This window comes from Penicillium solitum, assembly GCF_028829755.1.
Source record: "Penicillium solitum strain IBT 25940 chromosome Unknown utg000003l_segment0_segment0, whole genome shotgun sequence".
Lineage (NCBI taxonomy): Eukaryota > Fungi > Ascomycota > Eurotiomycetes > Eurotiales > Aspergillaceae > Penicillium > Penicillium solitum.
The window spans coordinates 4733388-4753307 of NW_027072123.1; the positions used below are offsets into that span (position 1 = coordinate 4733388).

Below are 19920 nucleotides of genomic sequence, written 5' to 3' on the forward strand. Positions count from 1 at the left end.
CCATCATGATATCTGTGATAATTTGGGAATTTTTTATAGTATACACCGTATGATGCACCCTTGTACTTGTGGTGGGCAGTTGGGCAGTATGCATACTATAACAATATTGTTTTGATCATAAGGTTAGGAATAAACTAAGAGCTAAATACCGAAGCTCATGGTGTATCTCGGTAGTACTTGGCAGCGCCGACTATCGGGGGATCCAATGCAGTTAACCGGGTCTTGGCATCACACGGGATTGGTGCCTGACCCAAGCCGGGGGAAAGGACAAGCCCTTGGACTCGGGTTGCACCCACCGAGATGACTATTAGGGGGCAATTGACTGGACTGTCGGGATCTGGGTGGTACTGCGGGTATTCAGATATTCCAGGTTTTCGATTTCTCTGACTACGAACATTCTGTAGCACAACTATTTTTTTCTCATTCTGACTAGATGTCTGGAGATGCCCCTCTACCCCTCTAGGTACCCCTCTACCCCTCTACCCCTCAGTTTAATTGATCCGGTGGGGTAGAGGGAATTCAACCAAAAGCCGTAGATAAAGGAAAAATGAGTAAAAAGTGTTAGAGAATGAAAAGACGATCAGATAAGCTCGGTGGGCCGAAGGTTGACCGGCTCCATTTTTGGTCGCCGTTTATGGTATAGTTGGCACGTGACAACGCCTGCAGCCGAGTCAAATTGCCGAAGATGGTAGCTGGTGGCGGAGAACTCGAGTTTTTATTTGCCTCTTGAGGTTTTTTTATTTTTATTTTTATTTTATTATTTTACTTTATTCAATCCAACTTTATAGGATACTACTTCATCAATAGGTCGATCATAGTAACAACTGCAACTCGTCGCATCATGCATTTCTAGTTTCGAAGTCTCTTTTTTTTTCTCAGCCTCCTAGACACTAGGTTACATTCATTAAATTTTTTTTAATTTTTTTAAATGTCGGAGATGAGCGATCCGGGAGTACGAATTGAATACGGAAGAAAGATTCGAGACAAGGAAGATTTAGGAAGCGAAAACGAGCTATGATTGATGGGAAGGTTAAATGTAGGTAATGCACATATGGGACCAAAAGTGTGGTAGAGATAAGCCAAATTCTGTGCAAATTCTGTGACCTTAAACCATGAGATAACATTGTGCGGGCCCCGAACTTCGGACGTTCTTCCCACGGAAATCATGGGAAATCATTGGGTTTCATCTTTCTCTTGGATCTTCTTCTTCTCATTCGTGCAACCTGGTCTTCTTGGATTATTGTCAACTATAGCCACATTTGCCAACTCCCGTCCCTTTCCCCCCCCCATTGTCCGGAATCTCTCGTCCGACTCCGGCTTTGAATATCTTCTCCACATCTTCTCTATATAATTGTAGAATTCTCCCCTCCATCCTCTCTCTTCTTCATCTATTCTTTAAAATCTCGATTGTCTTATACTCTGCTCTTGGGCACTTCTAATTATAATTATTCAGATCATTGCATAGCATTGATCTACCTTCCGACATAAACCAGAGTAACCAAGGCCCAAAAACCCGCCGACATGATGCAGAACCTCCCCTTCGAGCCTGAGTTCGAGCAGGCCTACAAGGGTATGTCTCTTGCCTTTTCCTCTATTCCAATTCCATATCACAATTTTTTCTCGCCTCAATCTCTTCCCATCGGCATCTTTCCGGCTTGTGGTTCCACCGGGCATAATTTCGGGGTGACTAAGCTAACAATCCCGAAACAGAGCTCGCCTCCACCCTCGAGAACTCCACTCTTTTCGAGAAGAAGCCCGAGTACCGCAAGGCCCTTCAGGTCGTCTCCGTCCCCGAGCGTATCATCCAGTTCCGCGTTGTCTGGGAGGATGACAAAGGCCAGGTAAGACTTGATTTTTTTCGAATTGTATAAATTGTCACAATTCTGACTTGCCCAGGTCCAAATCAACCGCGGATTCCGTGTCCAGTTCAACTCCGCTCTTGGCCCCTACAAGGGCGGCCTCCGTTTCCACCCCACCGTGAACCTGTCCATCCTCAAGTTCCTCGGTTTCGAGCAGATCTTCAAGAATGCCCTGACCGGCCTCAACATGGGCGGTGGTAAGGGTGGATCCGACTTCGACCCCAAGGGAAAGACCGACAACGAGATCCGCCGCTTCTGTGTCTCCTTCATGACCGAACTGTGCAAGCACATCGGTGCCGACACCGACGTTCCCGCCGGTGATATCGGTGTTACCGGCCGCGAGGTTGGCTTCATGTTCGGCCAGTACAAGAAGATCCGCAACCAGTGGGAGGGTGTTCTCACCGGTAAGGGTGGCAGCTGGGGTGGTTCTCTCATCCGCCCCGAGGCCACCGGCTACGGTGTTGTCTACTACGTTGAGCACATGATCAAGCACGCCTCCGGCGGCAAGGACTCCTTCGCCGGCAAGCGTGTTGCCATCTCCGGCTCCGGAAACGTCGCCCAGTACGCCGCTCTTAAGGTCATCGAGCTCGGCGGTTCCGTCATCTCCCTCTCCGACTCCCAGGGTGCTCTTGTCATCAACGGCGAGGAGGGCTCCTTCACCGTCGAGGAGATCAACACCATTGCCGATATCAAGGTCGAGCGCAAGCAGATCGCCGAGATCGCCACCCAGGCTGCCTTCAGCTCCAAGTTCAAGTACATCCCCGGTGCCCGCCCCTGGACCAACATCGCCGGCCGCATCGATGTCGCTCTCCCCTCCGCCACCCAGAACGAGGTCTCCGGCGACGAGGCTAAGGCTCTCATCGCCGCTGGCTGCAAGTTCATCGCTGAGGGCTCCAACATGGGTTCCACCCAGGAGGCTATCGATGTCTTCGAGGCCCACCGTGATGCCAACCCCGGTGCCGCTGCCATCTGGTACGCCCCCGGTAAGGCCGCCAACGCTGGTGGTGTTGCTGTGTCTGGTCTTGAGATGGCCCAGAACTCTGCCCGTGTCAACTGGTCCCGCGAGGAGGTTGACTCCCGTCTTAAGAAGATTATGGAGGACTGCTTCAACAACGGCCTTGCTACTGCTAAGGAGTACGTCACCCCTGCTGAGGGTGTCCTTCCTTCTCTCGTTGCTGGCTCCAACATTGCCGGTTTCACCAAGGTCGCTGAGGCCATGAAGGAGCACGGTGACTGGTGGTAAATCAGTCGCATCTCCAATTTTTGGTGATGTTTTGTGATGATTTCTGTCCTCTCTTGAGGAGAGGCAGCTTCGATGCATTTTCTTTTTTTTTAAAATAGCTTTTTACCCTTTTTGTCAAGCGGATTACGGATAGAGGCGCTGGTTTTTCCAATGTTGCATTTGATTGATATCCCCAATTGAGCACCGCTGTTTGTTTTGGTTCTGCACTTGGGATTGTCATGATGATAATGAGATTCAATGAATGATTTAAAATATTTGTGTGATCTTGTAGTCTTGTAAGCTGTAGATTTTCATCAAATTAGCAGACTTCTCCAGAGTGAGCCCCAATGGTTACACGAAATAAGTTTTATGCTTTAATTTCAGGAAGATCTAGACAAGTCCAGATTAACTCAATCGATCCACTAAGATGTTGCGTCCGTCATGACTTTAATTATTTTAGAACGTCCGTGGCTATTGGAAATGTGGCCTAAGGCACAAAAATATTCAAGTCACGTGCTAGATGGACAGAACTCCCCTCGCGTGATGGTTACGTAATTGCTCTCACGAGCTCCGGAGCGCCGACCTGAGAAAGAGCTATCCCTCACAGCCTCAAGACCAGCGATCTATTCCTCGAAAGAAAAATGCTTAGTGTGAGTCTGTGACTTGCAATTCGATTTTTACAGCTTCCGGGGTGCAGTGTTATGTTGTGGAGATGACAATGCTGCCGGACAGGGCAATTCCCGAACAATGGAGGACCTTCCTCCACCAATGTTTGGCCAATCGTATAGATATCGACGAGTTCACGGACTTGTCGGGGCTGATGTTTGCTCGCTCACCCGTGAAGGAAAATGAGCTTCTCGATCTGCTCCTTGAAGCTCGCGCTTCCTCCAGTGTTACCTGGGATCCTCTTCTGCCGCTGTACGTCGATGGACTGTGCAAGGTTGGGAGGGTCAAGTCTTCGTCTGCGCTGGCCAGTCTGTTAAAGCACTCTTCTATTGTTGATGCGTCGGGATCTGGCGAGGTTGAGGGCGAAGGACAGGGCTCGCCGTCCAAGTCCAAAAAGCAGAAGCCATCCACTCTCATGACGGATATCAAAGTCATTCAGGATGTCATGGTGTTCATTTCTACCGGGTCAATCCCTAAGACCGTCATTGAGGCTGCAGACATTTACTCTGCCACTGTAGACTGGATTTTGGCTGTCGTGGCGTGGCACAATCACAGCGTGGACGCCTCGCAGCAAACAGGTGGCTTGATGGGATCGCCTGACGCGGTCTCGTTGTTTGAATCGCTTGGGATTCTACTTGCCGCTTTGTCTGGGACTAGCAAAGGACTGGAAGTACTGTCCAGTGATTTCAATCAAGGTAAATCTACATGATCTCCGCATTTTGGGATGATATTACCATATCTGTTGAACATCTATTAATGATTCCCCCTAGCATTGAAAGCAAAATTGGGACAGGCTTTGTCAAGCTACTTGCCTCTCTGTATCGATGTCTCTCTGCCGCTTCGGCATCGCCTCGAAGAGTTACAGAAAGTGTTCAATCTTTACCCCGGTCAGCCTTCCAAGGCTTTGCATGGGCCTGCTATCGAGGGCGTGAATGTCAATGCCCTCCAGTTTGAGTCTTCTGTCATGGATGGCCCAGTTGTTAACACTAGAGCTGGACTCTATGTATACATCAATTCGATGGTACGCTTCTCTTTGCGCGGAAATGTTGGGTTCATGGCTGACTAGCAACAGGTCGTGGGTCGTCCTTTGGTCGATGATACTATTCTGATCAATTACCTCACCAATCGTTATCAGGTAAGTCCAATTGACATAATTCACTTCTCTCTCAGTAGTCAGAGTGGCTTGAATCATTTCCTCACTATTCAAGTGAGGTTCAGATCATTTAACTAACCTCTCACCAGGGCCACAATGACGTGCTCATCGAGGAAATCATTACAGCTGCCTTCGACGTTCTTTCCAACGGCGTATATCGCAACGAATCTGGCCGCACGATGCTCTTGTTCCGATCTTTCCTCGTTAACAAGCTTCCCGCCTTTTTCGCAGCCATCTCGGCAGCATCCATGGTGCCGATCTCCATGGAAATGTGCATTAGCCATGCCTTAAGCCGCCTAGATCCGAACGCATTCCCCTCTTTCTCTCAGATGTTCTCGATGCAGGGCAGCAGTGTTTTATCAGATGCTCGCCAGGAGTTCCTTTTTGCTTGTGCGTCGCACAAGCTCATACGAGAGTCTAGTATTGAACAGCTTCTCGGAGAAAACCCCATGCAGACTCTGCCTGGTGGGGGCCCTTATGTCAAGGACGATCTCGTTTCGCAAATCAATAACAATCATGAACGTACTGAGCAACTTATTGGTGAGATCGAGTCGATGGAGGGCAATGCTGGCGCGATAGTTGGCGCCGTGGTTGATGTATGTTCCAAGCTACCCGATCTGAGTTTCCTGGAAGTATTATGATGCTAACTTCTTCAAGGTCATGCATAATTTGTGTCATCAGAGAGAGACAGTGACACTCAAGAACATTTGCAATTCGCTCTCACGCCGCCCGCAAACATTGGACGTCATGTTGCTGTTCCGAACTACAAAGCAAGTACTGCAACCTCTTTGTGCTATCCTTGATTCCTGGAAGTGGGACGAGGATCAGGGCGAAAACCAGCCTGTCTATGATGAATTTGGCAGTATCTTGTTGCTGGTTCTCGCGTTCAAATATCGCTATGACCTGAGTCCTTCTGATATGGGTATCTCGAACAACGATTCGTTTTTGTTGAAACTATTGGACCGGGGCGCTTGCAGCCAGAAGCTGAGTGACTTGAGCGAGAAGCAAAACAATGATCTTGGCGCTTGGATAGGTGCTCTGTTTATTGCTGAGGGCATCAGTGAAGAGACCATGTCCTCTTGCAGCCCACACGAATTCTACATGCTTGTAACAACACTGTTCGATCAGAGTCTCGGTGCATGCGAGTCCGGAAAGCTGGATTTCGACACTTTGAAAGGTGGATTTGAATGTAAGAACATCGTCACGCGGTCGCTTTACACTGGATACCTAACTAACGACAATATAGATCTGCTCGAGCCCTTCCTCCTCCCGTCCCTGGTCGTCGCATTGACATGGCTGGGCAACCACATTTGGGAATCAGAGACTGACCCCACAATCCCTATCAAAACCCTCCACTCCCTAGTCAAACCCAGCTCAATCTCCGGCGAGGCCCAAGCCATCCACCAAACAGTCCTTAACATAACTGGCTGCCCACTAGAAGAGCAACTAAAAAACGTCCGAACAAGAAACCAGTCGCGGACAGACATCAAACCAATCCTTGATGCCCTAGAGCCATACATCTCCTTCCGCCGCGTCGGCAGCTGCCGCCGCTCCGAACTCGACACCTGGACCTCCCACTCCGCAGGCGGGCTAATAGCCAGCATCCGCACAACCCTACAAGCCCTCGTCCTCTGGAGCGCCAACCCAGGAATCAGCATGGCCCCACACGCATACACGCACCGACAGGTACTAGCGGGTATCCGAATGTTGGGTGCAACACGCGTTCTAGGCGCGATAATCGACGAAGTCAAGCAGCAATCCGAAGCAGGCAACGGACATATCGCACTGGACATTGCGACGACGATGGTATGCGCTCCGATGACGGAGTCCTTTGCCGTCGACCAGAATAACTACCACCCAGTCGACACGAGCAAGGAGGCTTTGCCGCGATGTGCGATTCTGACGCTGCGCGACGCCTTAGCACTGCAACACGAGAATGTCCCTAAGATTTCCGAGAGTGACCCGCTACGCGCGGAGGTCGTTGTGCGGCTTGCGCGTCGGGTTAATATGCTCATGGCGCCGCCGTCGCAGGTCTCGAATATTGATGTCTCGAATATTATTCAGAATATGCATCTTGGCGTTGAGGGGCAGGAGGATCGGATGGATCTTGAGCCTTCTGCTGCTGATGTTGAGCGTAATACGGTCAATGAGGATGATCCGGATAATATCAATCAGATGTTGGATAAGGCGGCGGCGGATGCGGCGGCTGCTGGGATGGATGGTGGTATTGGTGTTGGTCAGGATATGGGACTTGATTCTGGGGCTGGGATGGATGCTATTGATGACGTGCTTAATGCGGCGGATATGGCGGTTGGAAATCCTGAGTTCCTGGATTTGGATATGGAGGGTATGTTTTAGTTGATGTGTTGGTTTGTGTATCTTTCGCATTTATGGACTCACAATGTCCAATTTTGGCATAGCATTTTGCTTGATCTATGTTTTGGTGAAGGGTCATTCATTTCAAGACAATTAAACATTGGGCATCTCTGCAATATTATAAAGGAATATCGTATAAAACCAGTGTAAAGAGTGTCATGTCAGACTTGCTCCATGGCCCACAAGAAAAGAAAAGAAAACAGCGTTAACCCCACCCATTAACTCATAGCATATCGTCCAACTCTAGCAATGATAGGAGATCTCATTAGCCGACATATTACCACCATGATACAAAATCATATACTTACATATATCGAACGTCTTCTCAATTTTCCCCGCCAGCTGTGGAATCCCCGAGCCAGGGAACAGTTTCTCCACCGCTTGCATTGGAGTCGGGAGGAGGTTTCCTCGGTTGTTGAGTGGGACTGGAGCTGCTGCTACCAGAGCCGAGAAGAAGAGGGCAGTAATAAATGTAGTGAGTTTCATGTTGAGCTGTTTTGTTGAATTGGAGTAAAATCGGTGTGGTTGACTCCAAGTGAGAATATATATAATCTGAGGTGACCCCGTCAGTGATCGAGTCTTAAGTGATATACTAGCAATCTGTATGCGTATCTGAAACAGTCACTTACTGTTATGTTTGACTAGATATAATGGCTAGCGGATTGTTTGATACCCTTGGATTAGTATAGAAGAAGAGAGTGTGTGCACCCTTTCAACGATGTGCCTGACAGCGCCTTCTTATATGCCGTCCTTGGTCTGGGGCTAAACCCCCATGTCAAGGAGCTTCAAAAGCATGGAGCTAGCTCATTCCGATGGCTTGAAGTTGCTCGTTGGAAAGTTTTGCTTGGAATTTTAGGTACGCGACGGAACTTATGGATGGCGTTGGGGTGTGTATGTTCTCTATTCGACATCGACAAGTTGGATGTTGCAAATTACATGATTAGTGTTGGCGATATTGTACCAGAATCATTAGGGCCACATAGTAGAAGGCAAATATCTTATCTCTACTCCTTATGGAAATTAGATACACCCCGTTGAAAGATACTGTGGTGGTGAGGTGCTGTTCAACCTTGGAATCAAGGGATGCAGTCCAGCCCTTGAATACACATCGGCAATCAAAGCTAATTTCATCTGACAACAACAGAGCTGAATGGATAGGTTATAACCATGCATAGCTATCGAATTGCGAATTTTTATCTTTGGACATATGGGTCCAAAGTGATTACATCTGAGTCTGGCTCTCGATTATCCTTGCACTTGAACCATATTTATCCTGCTGCCTGTGAAGCACATCGGCTCACGGCATAGGGTAAGAGGTAAGACTAGGTTAGGTAACCCCGCTGCGCGACCCCGATGCTCGCCAAGCAAACTGATTGCTGAGAGCTCGCCGTTGGACCGAGACTACCAATGTATGATGTGATTGATACCCTCGGAGTACAATCCGAGTCTACAGGTGGGGTTGGAAGCTGAATAGAGGGGGTGAGTGTTGATTATTGAACAAAATTGAACAAAATATCAAATCGTTGGACCTTTTTATGCAACACGCAAGATGTTGACAAGACCCGCAAATATCCTAATTGGGAACTATGGCACATATTTCCTCATTGGGAAGACCCAAAGACCGGGCCAGAAGGCGATTAGATAAGACCCGGGTAGATCGGGATCGTCAGGGAACCCGATTATCGGGATATATCACCCCGTAGAATATTCAGGGTGTCGGTGCCTCGGCATTGCTGATTTGCTGGTCCATATAGGGCATAACTGACAGTGACAGTTTAATTCAGGGGAACTTCGGTACTGACAAGGCGCCTTGATCTAGCCCTTTAATCTTTATCCGGAAATACATAAACATACATCCGCTAAAATGCTTGTTCATCGCCACCTATGACGCACATTGCGTAGAAGTTTGCAGCCCCTCATACATAGTATCACCAGAAATTCTCAGTTGATAGTAATTAATCCATTTGGAAAGAATAAGTGGGAACAATTGTTTGCTAATACAAATCCACCAAGATAAACCACGCATCGTAATTTGTTTGTACTCCGTACAGTGATCAATAACGTCAAACAGTGAAGCCCTAAAGGCCTCATGTATCGAACACAATAGAAGTCGGATGAATCGGGCATCTCTCCGGGTTCTAATGCTTATCTGTTGGACAACCATTGGATAACTTGCAAATAGTTGACTCGACCCAAGATTTACCCAAAGTGGGTTCTACCATGAACTCGGCCTCTGTGCCGGGTTTGCCAGGTCCCTCTGGATCTATTCATAGGAGTAAAACAAACTGCCTCTGCATTAGCAGCAATAATGAACAAATTAAATTTGTTTCAGCCAATAACAGGGCACTGTTCGATGCCATCTTTCCGCTCTCCTATTATTTCGGATATGGAGTCGGCACGTATAAATGACTCGCCCCTTTGCAGGACTGTTTAGAATAAATATGCTACTCTTCCCAATTTAAATAACTTTTGATTCTATAATAGTTTTTTTTTATTTCTTTGACCCATCTCCACTCTTTCAAAGTCTCCTATCATGGAGCAGCATCCCGAACCCGATGATGCCTCGCTGCACAGCGACTATCGCATTGAGGACGAAAATAATAACCCAAACCTGGACGACTCGCCTGTTCACAAGCTCAACACCCACGATTTCACTAGTGTGGAGACCCTGCATGTACCGCAAGCCAACATCCACGAATCAAAGAGTGTCGAGACGCTGAATGTCGCCAATGCCGAGACTTCCCTACCCCCCAAGAAGGCTGCGGAATGGAGCATGACACCAGAAGTGATCCGGAACGCAGAACGTGATGAAGCAGCCGGATTCAAGAAGCGTGAGCTAGGAGTCACATGGCAAAACCTAACCGTTGATGTCCTTGCTGCCGAAGCCGCCGTCAACGAAAACATGATCTCGCAATTCAACGTTCCACAATTGATTAAAGATTTCCGCCGAAAGCCACCCCTCAAATCGATCTTGTCAGACAGCCATGGATGTGTCAAACCCGGAGAAATGTTGCTTGTGTTGGGCCGCCCTGGTTCAGGGTGCACCACGCTACTCAAGATGCTATCAAATCGCCGCGAAGGTTATCACACTATCAACGGCGACGTGCGTTTCGGAAGTATGTCCTCCAAGGAAGCCGGGGACTACAATGGCCAGATTGTGATGAACACAGAAGAGGAGTTGTTCTACCCCCGCTTGACAGTCGGTCAGACAATGGACTTCGCGGCTAGGCTCAAGGTTCCTTTCCATCTACCAGATGGAGCTCAAGGTATCGACGAATACACAGCTGAGACTAAGGAGTTCCTTCTAAAGTCTATGGGAATCAGTCATACAGCCGATACCAAGGTTGGAAATGAATTCGTTCGTGGTGTATCCGGCGGTGAGCGGAAGCGAGTCTCTATTATCGAGTGTCTCGCAACTAGGGGCTCCATTTACTCATGGGATAACAGTACCCGTGGTTTGGATGCCAGTACCGCATTGGAGTGGGCCAAGGCCCTTCGTGCTATGACTGATGTTCTCGGCCTTTCCACCATTGTGACCCTGTATCAAGCAGGAAATGGAATTTACAATCTCTTCGACAAGGTCCTTGTCCTTGACGAGGGAAAGCAGATCTACTATGGCCCTGCAGCTGCAGCTAAGCCTTTCATGGAAGATCTAGGCTTTGTGTACACCGACGGAGCAAACGTCGGTAAGTATTTCCTATATCCGACAAACAACTCTGATATCAACTAACGCAATACGATAGGTGACTTCCTCACTGGCTTAACAGTCCCAACAGAGCGAAAAATTAGACCCGAATGCGAAAACACCTTCCCCAGAAACGCCGATGCCATTCTAGCCGAATATCAGAAGTCCAGCACTTACCACCGTATGGTCTCAACATATGACTATCCTGACTCCCAACTCAGCCGCGAGCGCACAGAGGCATTCAAAGAGTCTGTTGCGTGGGAGAAGTCCAGACACCTGCCTAAGGGTAGTAGTTTGACTACTAGCTTTTGGGTTCAGCTCATCGCATGCACTAAGCGACAGTATCAGATTCTGTGGGGTGAGAAGTCAACCTTCATCATCAAACAGGTTCTGTCATGTGTGATGGCGTTGATCGCTGGTTCTTGCTTCTACGACTCACCAGACACCTCCGAAGGTATCTTCACCAAAGGTGGTGCTGTCTTCTTTGCGCTATTGTACAACTGCATTGTTGCCATGTCTGAGGTCACCGAATCTTTCAAGGGTCGTCCGGTTTTGGTCAAACACAAGGGCTTTGCTATGTACCACCCGGCGGCGTTTTCCTTGGCTCAGATCATGGCGGATATTCCGGTTCTGTTGTTCCAGTGCACTATCTTCGCGGTAGTTATCTATTGGATGTCTAACTTGAAACATACTGCGGCTGCTTTCTTCACCTTCTGGATTATTTTGTTCTCGACAATTCTGGTAAGTGCTCGTTTCTTTTATTCGATTCTACTGGTTTACTAGTTTCTCGATTTTGGACTAACTCTTACATCTTCAGTGCATCACTGCTCTCTTTAGATTTATCGGATCCGCTTTCAGTACCTTCGAAGCCGCTTCTAAGATCTCAGGAACTGCAGTCAAAGGCATTGTCATGTACGCTGGTTACATGATTCCCAAGCCTGAGATGAAGAACTGGTTCCTTGAGCTGTACTACACGAACCCATTTGCCTATGCCTTCCAGGCTGCAATGTCGAACGAGTTCCATGACCGCCATATCCCTTGTGTTGGTAGAAATCTGATCCCAAGTGGCCCTGGCTACGAGGACGTCGGAGTCGAGAACCAAGCTTGTGCGGGTGTTGGTGGTGCCTTGCCAGGCGCAACCTATGTGACTGGAGATCAGTATCTTGCATCTCTTCACTACAAGCACTCTCAAATGTGGCGGAACTTTGGTGTCGTCTGGGGCTGGTGGGGATTCTTTGCCATCCTGACGATTATTTTCACATCATACTGGAAGGCAGGTGGTGGCTCTGGTGCTTCTCTTCTCATTCCTCGCGAGAAGCTCAAGAACCACCACGCCGCCAGCTCCGATGAAGAAGCACAACGTAACGAAAAGTCTACTGCACGCGAGACTACCGATGAGCCCGTTCAAGTTGACGATGAAAATCTCACCCGAAACACGTCGATCTTTACCTGGAAAAACCTCACATACACTGTCCAAACTCCCACAGGCGATCGAGTGCTGTTGGATAACATTCACGGGTGGGTCAAGCCCGGCATGCTAGGTGCCCTTATGGGATCTTCTGGTGCAGGAAAGACAACCCTGCTTGATGTGCTTGCTCAGCGTAAGACAGACGGTACTATCAACGGCTCTATCATGGTTGACGGCCGTGAGCTCCCGGTGTCTTTCCAAAGAATGGCGGGATACTGCGAACAACTGGATGTTCACGAGCCATTCGCAACCGTGAGAGAAGCATTGGAATTCTCTGCTCTCCTTCGCCAGTCTCGTAACACCCCGAGGGCAGAGAAACTCAAGTATGTTGACACTATCATTGATCTTCTCGAGCTGCATGACTTGGCAGATACTCTTATCGGTGGTGTTGGGAATGGACTCAGCGTTGAACAAAGAAAGCGTGTCACGATTGGTGTGGAACTGGTGTCTAAACCTAGCATTCTGATCTTCTTGGACGAACCCACCTCTGGTTTGGATGGACAATCGGCCTATAACACCGTCCGTTTCCTTCGCAAATTGGCTGATGTCGGCCAAGCTGTTTTGGTAAGTCTTCGGTTTCTTCTTCAACTACGAGATTATATTGCTAACTAGTCCCGTTCTAGGTTACAATTCACCAACCTTCCGCGCAGCTCTTCGCTCAATTTGACACCCTCCTTCTCCTTGCAAAGGGCGGAAAGACGGTTTACTTTGGAGACATTGGCGAGAATGCGTCCAGCGTTAAGCAATACTTTGGCAAATACGGGGCCCAGTGCCCTACCGAGTCTAATGCAGCTGAGTTCATGATTGACGTTGTTACCGGCGGTATCGAGGCTGTCAAGGACAAGGATTGGCATCAGGTCTGGCTCGACTCCCCCGAGCAAACTCGCATGATCGCTGAACTGGATGGAATGATTGCGGACGCTGCTGCCAAACCCCCCGGTACGGTCGATGATGGATTCGAGTTCTCTATGCCTCTTTGGGAGCAGACCAAAATCGTAACTTGGCGGATGAATGTCGCGCTTTTCCGGAACACCAACTATATCAACAACAAGTTCTCCCTTCACATTATCTCCGCCGCACTCAATGGGTTCTCCTTCTGGCGCCCTAATCAAAGTGTGGCTGCTTTGAATCTGAAGATGTTCTCGATCTGGAACTTTGTCTTCGTCGCTCCTGGTGTCATCAACCAGCTTCAACCTCTCTTCATCCAGCGCCGTGATATCTACGATACTCGCGAGAAAAAGTCGAAGATGTACTCGTGGGTTGCCTTCGTCACTGGATTGATTGTTTCCGAGTTCCCATATCTCTGTATCTGTGCTGTTCTCTACTTTGCCTGCTGGTACTGGCCCGTTTGGAGACTGCCTCATGAATCGAGCCGATCCGGCGCCACTTTCTTCATGATGTTGATCTATGAGCTCATTTACACTGGTATTGGTCAATTCGTCGCCGCCTATTCGCCCAACCCGACATTTGCTGCGCTTGTGAACCCCCTGATCATCAGTATTCTTGTCATATTCTGTGGTGTCCTCGTCCCATACTTCCAGCTCAATGTGTTCTGGCGGTTCTGGATGTACTACCTCAATCCCTTCAACTATGTTGTCTCGGGCATGTTGACCTTTGGCATCTGGGGTGCCAAGGTCACCTGCATGGACAATGAGTTCGCCCGATTCGAACCGACCAACGGCACCAGCTGCGCTGAGTACCTCTCGGATTATATGTCCGGCAGTGGCTCCGGTGTCAACTTGATCAACCCCGATGCTACCTCAGGTTGCAAGGTCTGTCAATATAAAGACGGAAGTGAGTTCCTGAAAAGTCTCCATATCATGAACTACACCACTGGATGGAGAGACATCGGTATCGCGGTCATCTTCGCCATCAGTGGATACGCTTTGGTATTCGGCCTCATGAAGCTGAGAACCAAGGCTTCAAAGAAGGCTGAATAGGTTGATCGTTTGTTCATCCTTTTCCTTCAAGCCCTTACATTTCCTCGGAATCCTCATTGATTGGGTTATTTTCTTTTCCGATCTTTCTTCCACCCTTTCCTCTTCATTTCTTCATTTCTTCATTTCTTCTGTTTATACATTATTTCCTTCCTTCACATCACCATTTCATTGCCAATCTTGTTATACATTCACTTCTCATCCCTTCATTCATGGAGTCCTACACCGTGCATATCTCCATTTTGTCTCGTCATCGAGCAGTTTTTCATTTCCTGCATACATGTTATTAGCTAGCATATAGACTTTAGAACATAGAGCATAGAGCCCAGAGCATAGAGCATAGAAGAATATAAATTGTACATTCTTGAAGATCTTCCACAATAGCCCCTACACGATTAAGTTGTTGTAACAGTTACGGGCATGATTATTATACATAACTAAGATACCCACGGGCCTGAAAGGAACTAATCAAAGCCATAGATATATATATATATTCCAGAGGTAGCCAAATCCATATATACTACAGATGCATACTACAATCAACACCATATTCCAATTCTCCGAGTTAGCCGCGAATATTAGGATATGTTCTCCGTACAGAGTACTTCCTGAACCCTACCCCTGTATCCACATTGTGATGAAATTGCATCGACACTCGGGCCAACAAGCTGGCGCGTGGAGGCGCGTCCACTTATGAGCTGGAGAATTTACCCGGGGGCTAGAATTGTGACACATATCTCACCTTCCCGATCGGGGATTCGACAGCCACTCCAAAATAGAAAGGGGAAGTAGCCTTGCGGCAGTGAATATCCCCACAGGTGAAAGGATGCACGTTGAATCCTGGAGTGGAAATGAGGGCGTCGACCCAGCGTCATGGGCCAACCTTGAAAGACGGGATTTGCTTTTCTAGACTCTCATGATTGATCATTGCCTAAATCCTGCAAGTTAGCGTCGACAACATGGAAACATGGAACCTCCTGCTATAGTTGAACTCATTTTGTGAATACAAATTACGGAGAAGTAGCTTACCCCAAAATCTTCTGGCGGGGACCGCGAAATCGGTAGCAGGAATCCACAGCGCACATTTTTCAACGTGCGCGATGCTGCACGTGGGTGGAAACTCGCCCCCGTCTGACACAATCGGATTCGGCGAGGTGAAGAACTTGGGATCTGCGCACGAGGTCGTTTTCTGCAGAAACTCGGGTGATGAGCACTCGATTTTTTTTTTTTTTTTTTTTTATTGAAATGAAATGAAATTTTTGCCTCCCCGCGACAGCCCCCCTTTTCATGTCTTCTTTCTTCCCCGAAGATTTGGTTGGCATAGGCCGCGGTTGCTTATCACATCTCAGGCACACAAGCACGGGTATTACTGGGGTGCCCAGGAAGGATTGCTGATCGCTCGGCAAATCTCCTTTTGTGGAAATCCGGCCTCCCAGGTGGAAAGAAGCTGAACACTGGGTTGCGGGCAAGGCTGCCAAGTTTGTTGAACAAGAAAATATGTTGTCATAGGAGTCCAGGGAATTTGGAGCGCGATCGCATATTCTTTGTCCCCGATTTCATACAGAAACCGACCATGTTTTCGCCTCTGTTCTGTCGCGTAATCGAGCCAGGCAAAGATCAGCGGTGATAGTGGAGTGAAATAGGCGTATTTCTTGGTCGTCATAAAGAACGAAAAGCCAAAGCTCCGCTGTGAGCTCTTCTCCTCGTGTAGATGCCGGGGTTTGAATTAGGCCACTTGATCGCCGATGCAGTGATCCACTGGAGCAAGTTCATGCCTTCACACACGATTCCCATTCTCAGCTAAGCGGGATCGTTGCTAGAACAACCAACAACCAACGACGAATCACGTCGAGGCTCCTCGTATGTTGTATATCTGAGTTCGGAGAAAAGCAAAGAAAAGAGTGTTTAAACCATCAGGTAATTGGATCGGCTTAAACCTCAAGCCCTTATCTCACGGAATGACGCGGTAACAGGATCCATAACTGTTCATAAATTGTAGGTAAGAGACTCTTGAGCTATGTACCTAGAATTCTGGGTATCTCGGAGACAGTGGAGCTGATGCGATCGCGCTTGAAGCCAGCAAAGTGGAGGCTATTCCATTTCGTGGGGCTTCGAAAATGAGACTCTCCAATTTCAATATGCTTAATAGATTAACTGAACTCCAATAATTAGCAAAGGGATAGAAATAATATTGGAAATTCTGGCTGTTCAGAAAGCATGTCGGACCACGTGACACGCGCGTACCCCTTATTCCTAGTCACATGTTCTTTTTTGTTTTTTTTTTTATCCCGAGGCATCTCCAGGCAATAGTCTCCTGCAATCTATTATTGAGATTGCAGGATCAATAATCTATTCTTGATATAAGCTATCAATTAACTATAGTCAACTTTACAGCTATACTCTGTTCTTCGTATTAAATTATCCCTAACGCGACCAGGCGCCTCTATCACTTCGCCAGCGCGGACGCGACGGTGATCCCCTCTAACGTGCCGTCCCGTACTATACTGATGATGATACAGTTAATTTAACACCTATCATATTCCCCCTTTCATCCCGTCCCAAGGAAAGTGGCGTAAGTGTGGGGATTCCGGTCCATGGTCAGCACCTAACAATACGGGCCCGGGGAGTACGGAGTATAAGGACCAGCAAAACTATTGATCCCCTCAACGGCCGAACGCACGCACAAATTTATCAATAGTCTACCGTCTGTTCCCCTATGAAAGTGACAGATTCATCACCGTGGTGGGGGCTACCAATACTGCAATATATACTCCGTAATACCCACTGCCTGGCCCATTGTTCCGCCCCTACTCCGTAGAAGCTATGAAACTAGCCTTGTTGTGGGCCGCTTGTGTTCTAGTCCACGACTCGCCGGGGCTCTTCGTGGATCCTTTTGCCATGGCCGTCTTTCCGATAGGCCCGGCTAGTGTTCTAGCCTCCCGATACAGTCTCAAACCCCTGCTCACTGCACAACGGTCAGGTTCATCTCAGGGGCGTTGACAGGGGATTGCTGTTAGTCCCGCATTGAAGTTCAAGCACGTGCAGCGTCAAACAAAGAAATCAACAGCGGGGGATCTTAACAATTCTCTGAGTTGCATTTCCCGACACTAGGGTGACCTTCAAATCACTTTCCCGACACGGAGTACGGAGTATACACGTAGGTTCTGGACTCGAACTCTACGGAAACTCTGGGACAGCGGCATAGGCCGCCCCTCTATCCCAATTCTAGGTGACGTTGAACTATTGATTTTAAAGCAGAACAAGATGGCTCCATCCGTACTCCATACTCCGTATGGAGTACATACCCAGCTCAAGGTTTTGAATTAATTAATACCGTTAATGAATGGTCTCACTTATACTTCATAATGTGGATTTATGACCACATGGTGCATCAAGCTCCACGAGAAGATGCATTGTAAATCTCCAAGTCAGCCCCTGAGCCTCCACTAGGCAACCCGAGTCTTTGTCCCTGGAACCGGTAATCCACCCGCGAGCACGCCAAAGTTTCTTAGTTACTCCAAAAAGCAAAGATAAAAAAAACTGCCGTCCAAATTCAGGCAAATGGAGCTTTACCTGATCGAATATGGATTCTCTGAGCCCGATTATTGTCCGTCCCAATCTAACATCTCAGCTCAGATCCCAGACACGAATAACAAAGAAATACAACGTGTGGCGGTCTAACCCCGGCCAATTCGCATCTAAGACGCGACTTCCATCCCCAAACCTGGAGTATACAGCCAACGCGTACGCGTTCACTGTGCCATTAGATGCCGCCCACAGCTTGACAGGTAACATAAGCTATCATGTACAATATGTTGGTGGCGTCAAGGATGTGAAATTGGGAAAGCAGTGGCGCAGACTAGCCCCTAATCCTGGAAAGAAGTACCGTCTGGACCGTTACGCGGAAACATGCTATCTAATCCGCCAGCCGTGTGTGTCCGGCATCGCCTTCTGGTGGCTTTCTAGACAGCTCGCGGAGGCCGTCCCGATAGCTTAGGTTTAAAGGATTCGCGGAGCGATGATCTCCTTCCTTGTTCTCCGTAGATTACATTACCCCTTCAGGCGAAATGAACTGTGGAGTATGGCGGGTGGAGATGTTGTGTAGCTTCTATCTTTCTTTGTTGATTGCCTTCATATCGCCCCGTCGGCGACCGTTCATGGGTCGTTCTCTTTCATGCGCCAGCCTAAGTGGGCTTTCGTATTGAATCGACGATGTGAAAACTTACGCTGTATGTATCGTTGACTGTTACAGTCTAGCAAATTACTATACAGGGTCCGGTATCCGGTACCCATTCTAGGGGTACTTTCTCCCGCTAACTAGATCTGTAGCTGCTAGCATGGTCTATCGATTCTAAGATTTAGGAAAATTTAGATTTCCAACATTATCCTCTGCGTTTTGAACTGCTTATGAATATCCATACAATTTTAGACTTTCTGTAGACATTGAATGGACAATCCCTGCTCTCAGTCCACCGCCTTTCCGCTGCTTCTATTGACCAGCTTGCATTATACATATGTACAGAGTATGATATATGTATCTGCGGCTTGTTTTGTGTTTTATTTAGACTGCTTGTCAATATCATAAAGTTATATATATGCATGGATAACCCCTGCTACTACCTACATAGGTACCAAGGTTCCGACTTTCCGCCCCATGGATGAGCTTGCGTTAAATTCAATGTCCAAAATTCAGTGATCGGGTTGTTTACATTCATACGTTCAATAGTTCGTACAGAGTATTTTTAACTTTATAGTTAACTATAGTATTTAACTAACATTAATTCCGCAAAAAACTCTAAACCTGATATATAGATGAAGAGGCGTGTTTAGTCGGTAGTGGAGAACATAATATATATTTATAATATGATGTTCGAATATACTCTACCTTGGAAAGTGAACTGAACATCCCAGTCAAGGTCACATCTGGTATGTTTCTTGTATAACAGCATGATTACACGATCGCAATTGCAGGGTAAAGAAAGGCCACAAAGAAACAGCCACTCTCTCAGCCATCAAGAATCTTGGAAAACCCGGTGAGCAAGCATAATAAAGAACCCCAAAGAAAGAAACAGAAGCCCTGCATCTCAAATCACATAAGACGCAGCAGACCGACTTTATTGAGATCATAACCAAAATCCCAAAGTTTGGAGCGCGATCTTGCAGCCGGATGCAGGTACCTGCGCTATCTATGCATAAAACTGCGGTGTTATTTCAGCCTCAGCCGCTCACCGCATCTCAACAATTATGCCCACGAGGTGACACAACACAAACTTGAAGACTTGGTCTGACATCCAAAATTTGGATTGTTTGAATGTCACCTGTATGATAGGTATCGGAGCTCGTACTGCCTGATGCTGAGAATATATTGCTCGGATATATCTTTCATGTTGCCAAGCAAGGTGATATCGATGATCTCAACTAGGTTGTGATCCAATACCAAACCTTTCTACACGGCTACTACTATGTGTCCGTGAAGATATATATCAGTGAGACAAGAGAGACCCAACAAGGAAGTTACTCGATACCACTTATATCCAATAGAGGCTCTTTCTAT

General features: G+C 47.7%; 5 protein-coding genes across 5 annotated transcripts; 4 read left to right on the forward strand and 1 right to left on the reverse strand.

Annotated features, from left to right (window-relative positions):
* Positions 1-1521: 1521 nt before the first annotated feature.
* N7455_005727 (glutamate dehydrogenase) lies at positions 1522-3102 on the forward strand (the record flags this gene model as incomplete). Its single annotated transcript, XM_040959565.2, has 3 exons — positions 1522-1570; positions 1711-1841; positions 1897-3102. The coding sequence occupies 3 exons, from the start codon at positions 1522-1524 to the stop codon at positions 3100-3102; spliced, it is 1386 nt and encodes a 461-aa protein (XP_040810007.2).
* Positions 3103-3722: 620 nt separating this feature from the next.
* nut1 (putative RNA polymerase II mediator complex subunit Nut1) lies at positions 3723-7258 on the forward strand (the record flags this gene model as incomplete). The annotated part of the gene is made up of 7 exons (XM_040959525.2): positions 3723-3731; positions 3779-4442; positions 4518-4768; positions 4820-4882; positions 4990-5496; positions 5558-6089; positions 6147-7258. 7 exons carry the CDS (start codon positions 3723-3725, stop codon positions 7256-7258), a joined length of 3138 nt encoding a protein of 1045 aa, XP_040810030.2.
* Positions 7259-7494: 236 nt separating this feature from the next.
* On the reverse strand, positions 7495-7762 carry N7455_005729 (uncharacterized protein; the record flags this gene model as incomplete). Its single annotated transcript, XM_065605108.1, has 2 exons — positions 7495-7517; positions 7585-7762. The coding sequence occupies 2 exons, from the start codon at positions 7760-7762 to the stop codon at positions 7495-7497; spliced, it is 201 nt and encodes a 66-aa protein (XP_065462008.1).
* A 2047-nt stretch (positions 7763-9809) lies between these two features.
* N7455_005730 (uncharacterized protein) lies at positions 9810-14369 on the forward strand (the record flags this gene model as incomplete). The annotated part of the gene is made up of 4 exons (XM_040959551.2): positions 9810-10962; positions 11020-11702; positions 11779-12993; positions 13053-14369. The coding sequence occupies 4 exons, from the start codon at positions 9810-9812 to the stop codon at positions 14367-14369; spliced, it is 4368 nt and encodes a 1455-aa protein (XP_040809999.2).
* A 3580-nt stretch (positions 14370-17949) lies between these two features.
* Positions 17950-18363, forward strand: N7455_005731 (uncharacterized protein; the record flags this gene model as incomplete). The annotated part of the gene is made up of 1 exon (XM_040959484.2): positions 17950-18363. The coding sequence occupies one exon, from the start codon at positions 17950-17952 to the stop codon at positions 18361-18363; it is 414 nt and encodes a 137-aa protein (XP_040809998.2).
* Positions 18364-19920: the final 1557 nt, after the last annotated feature.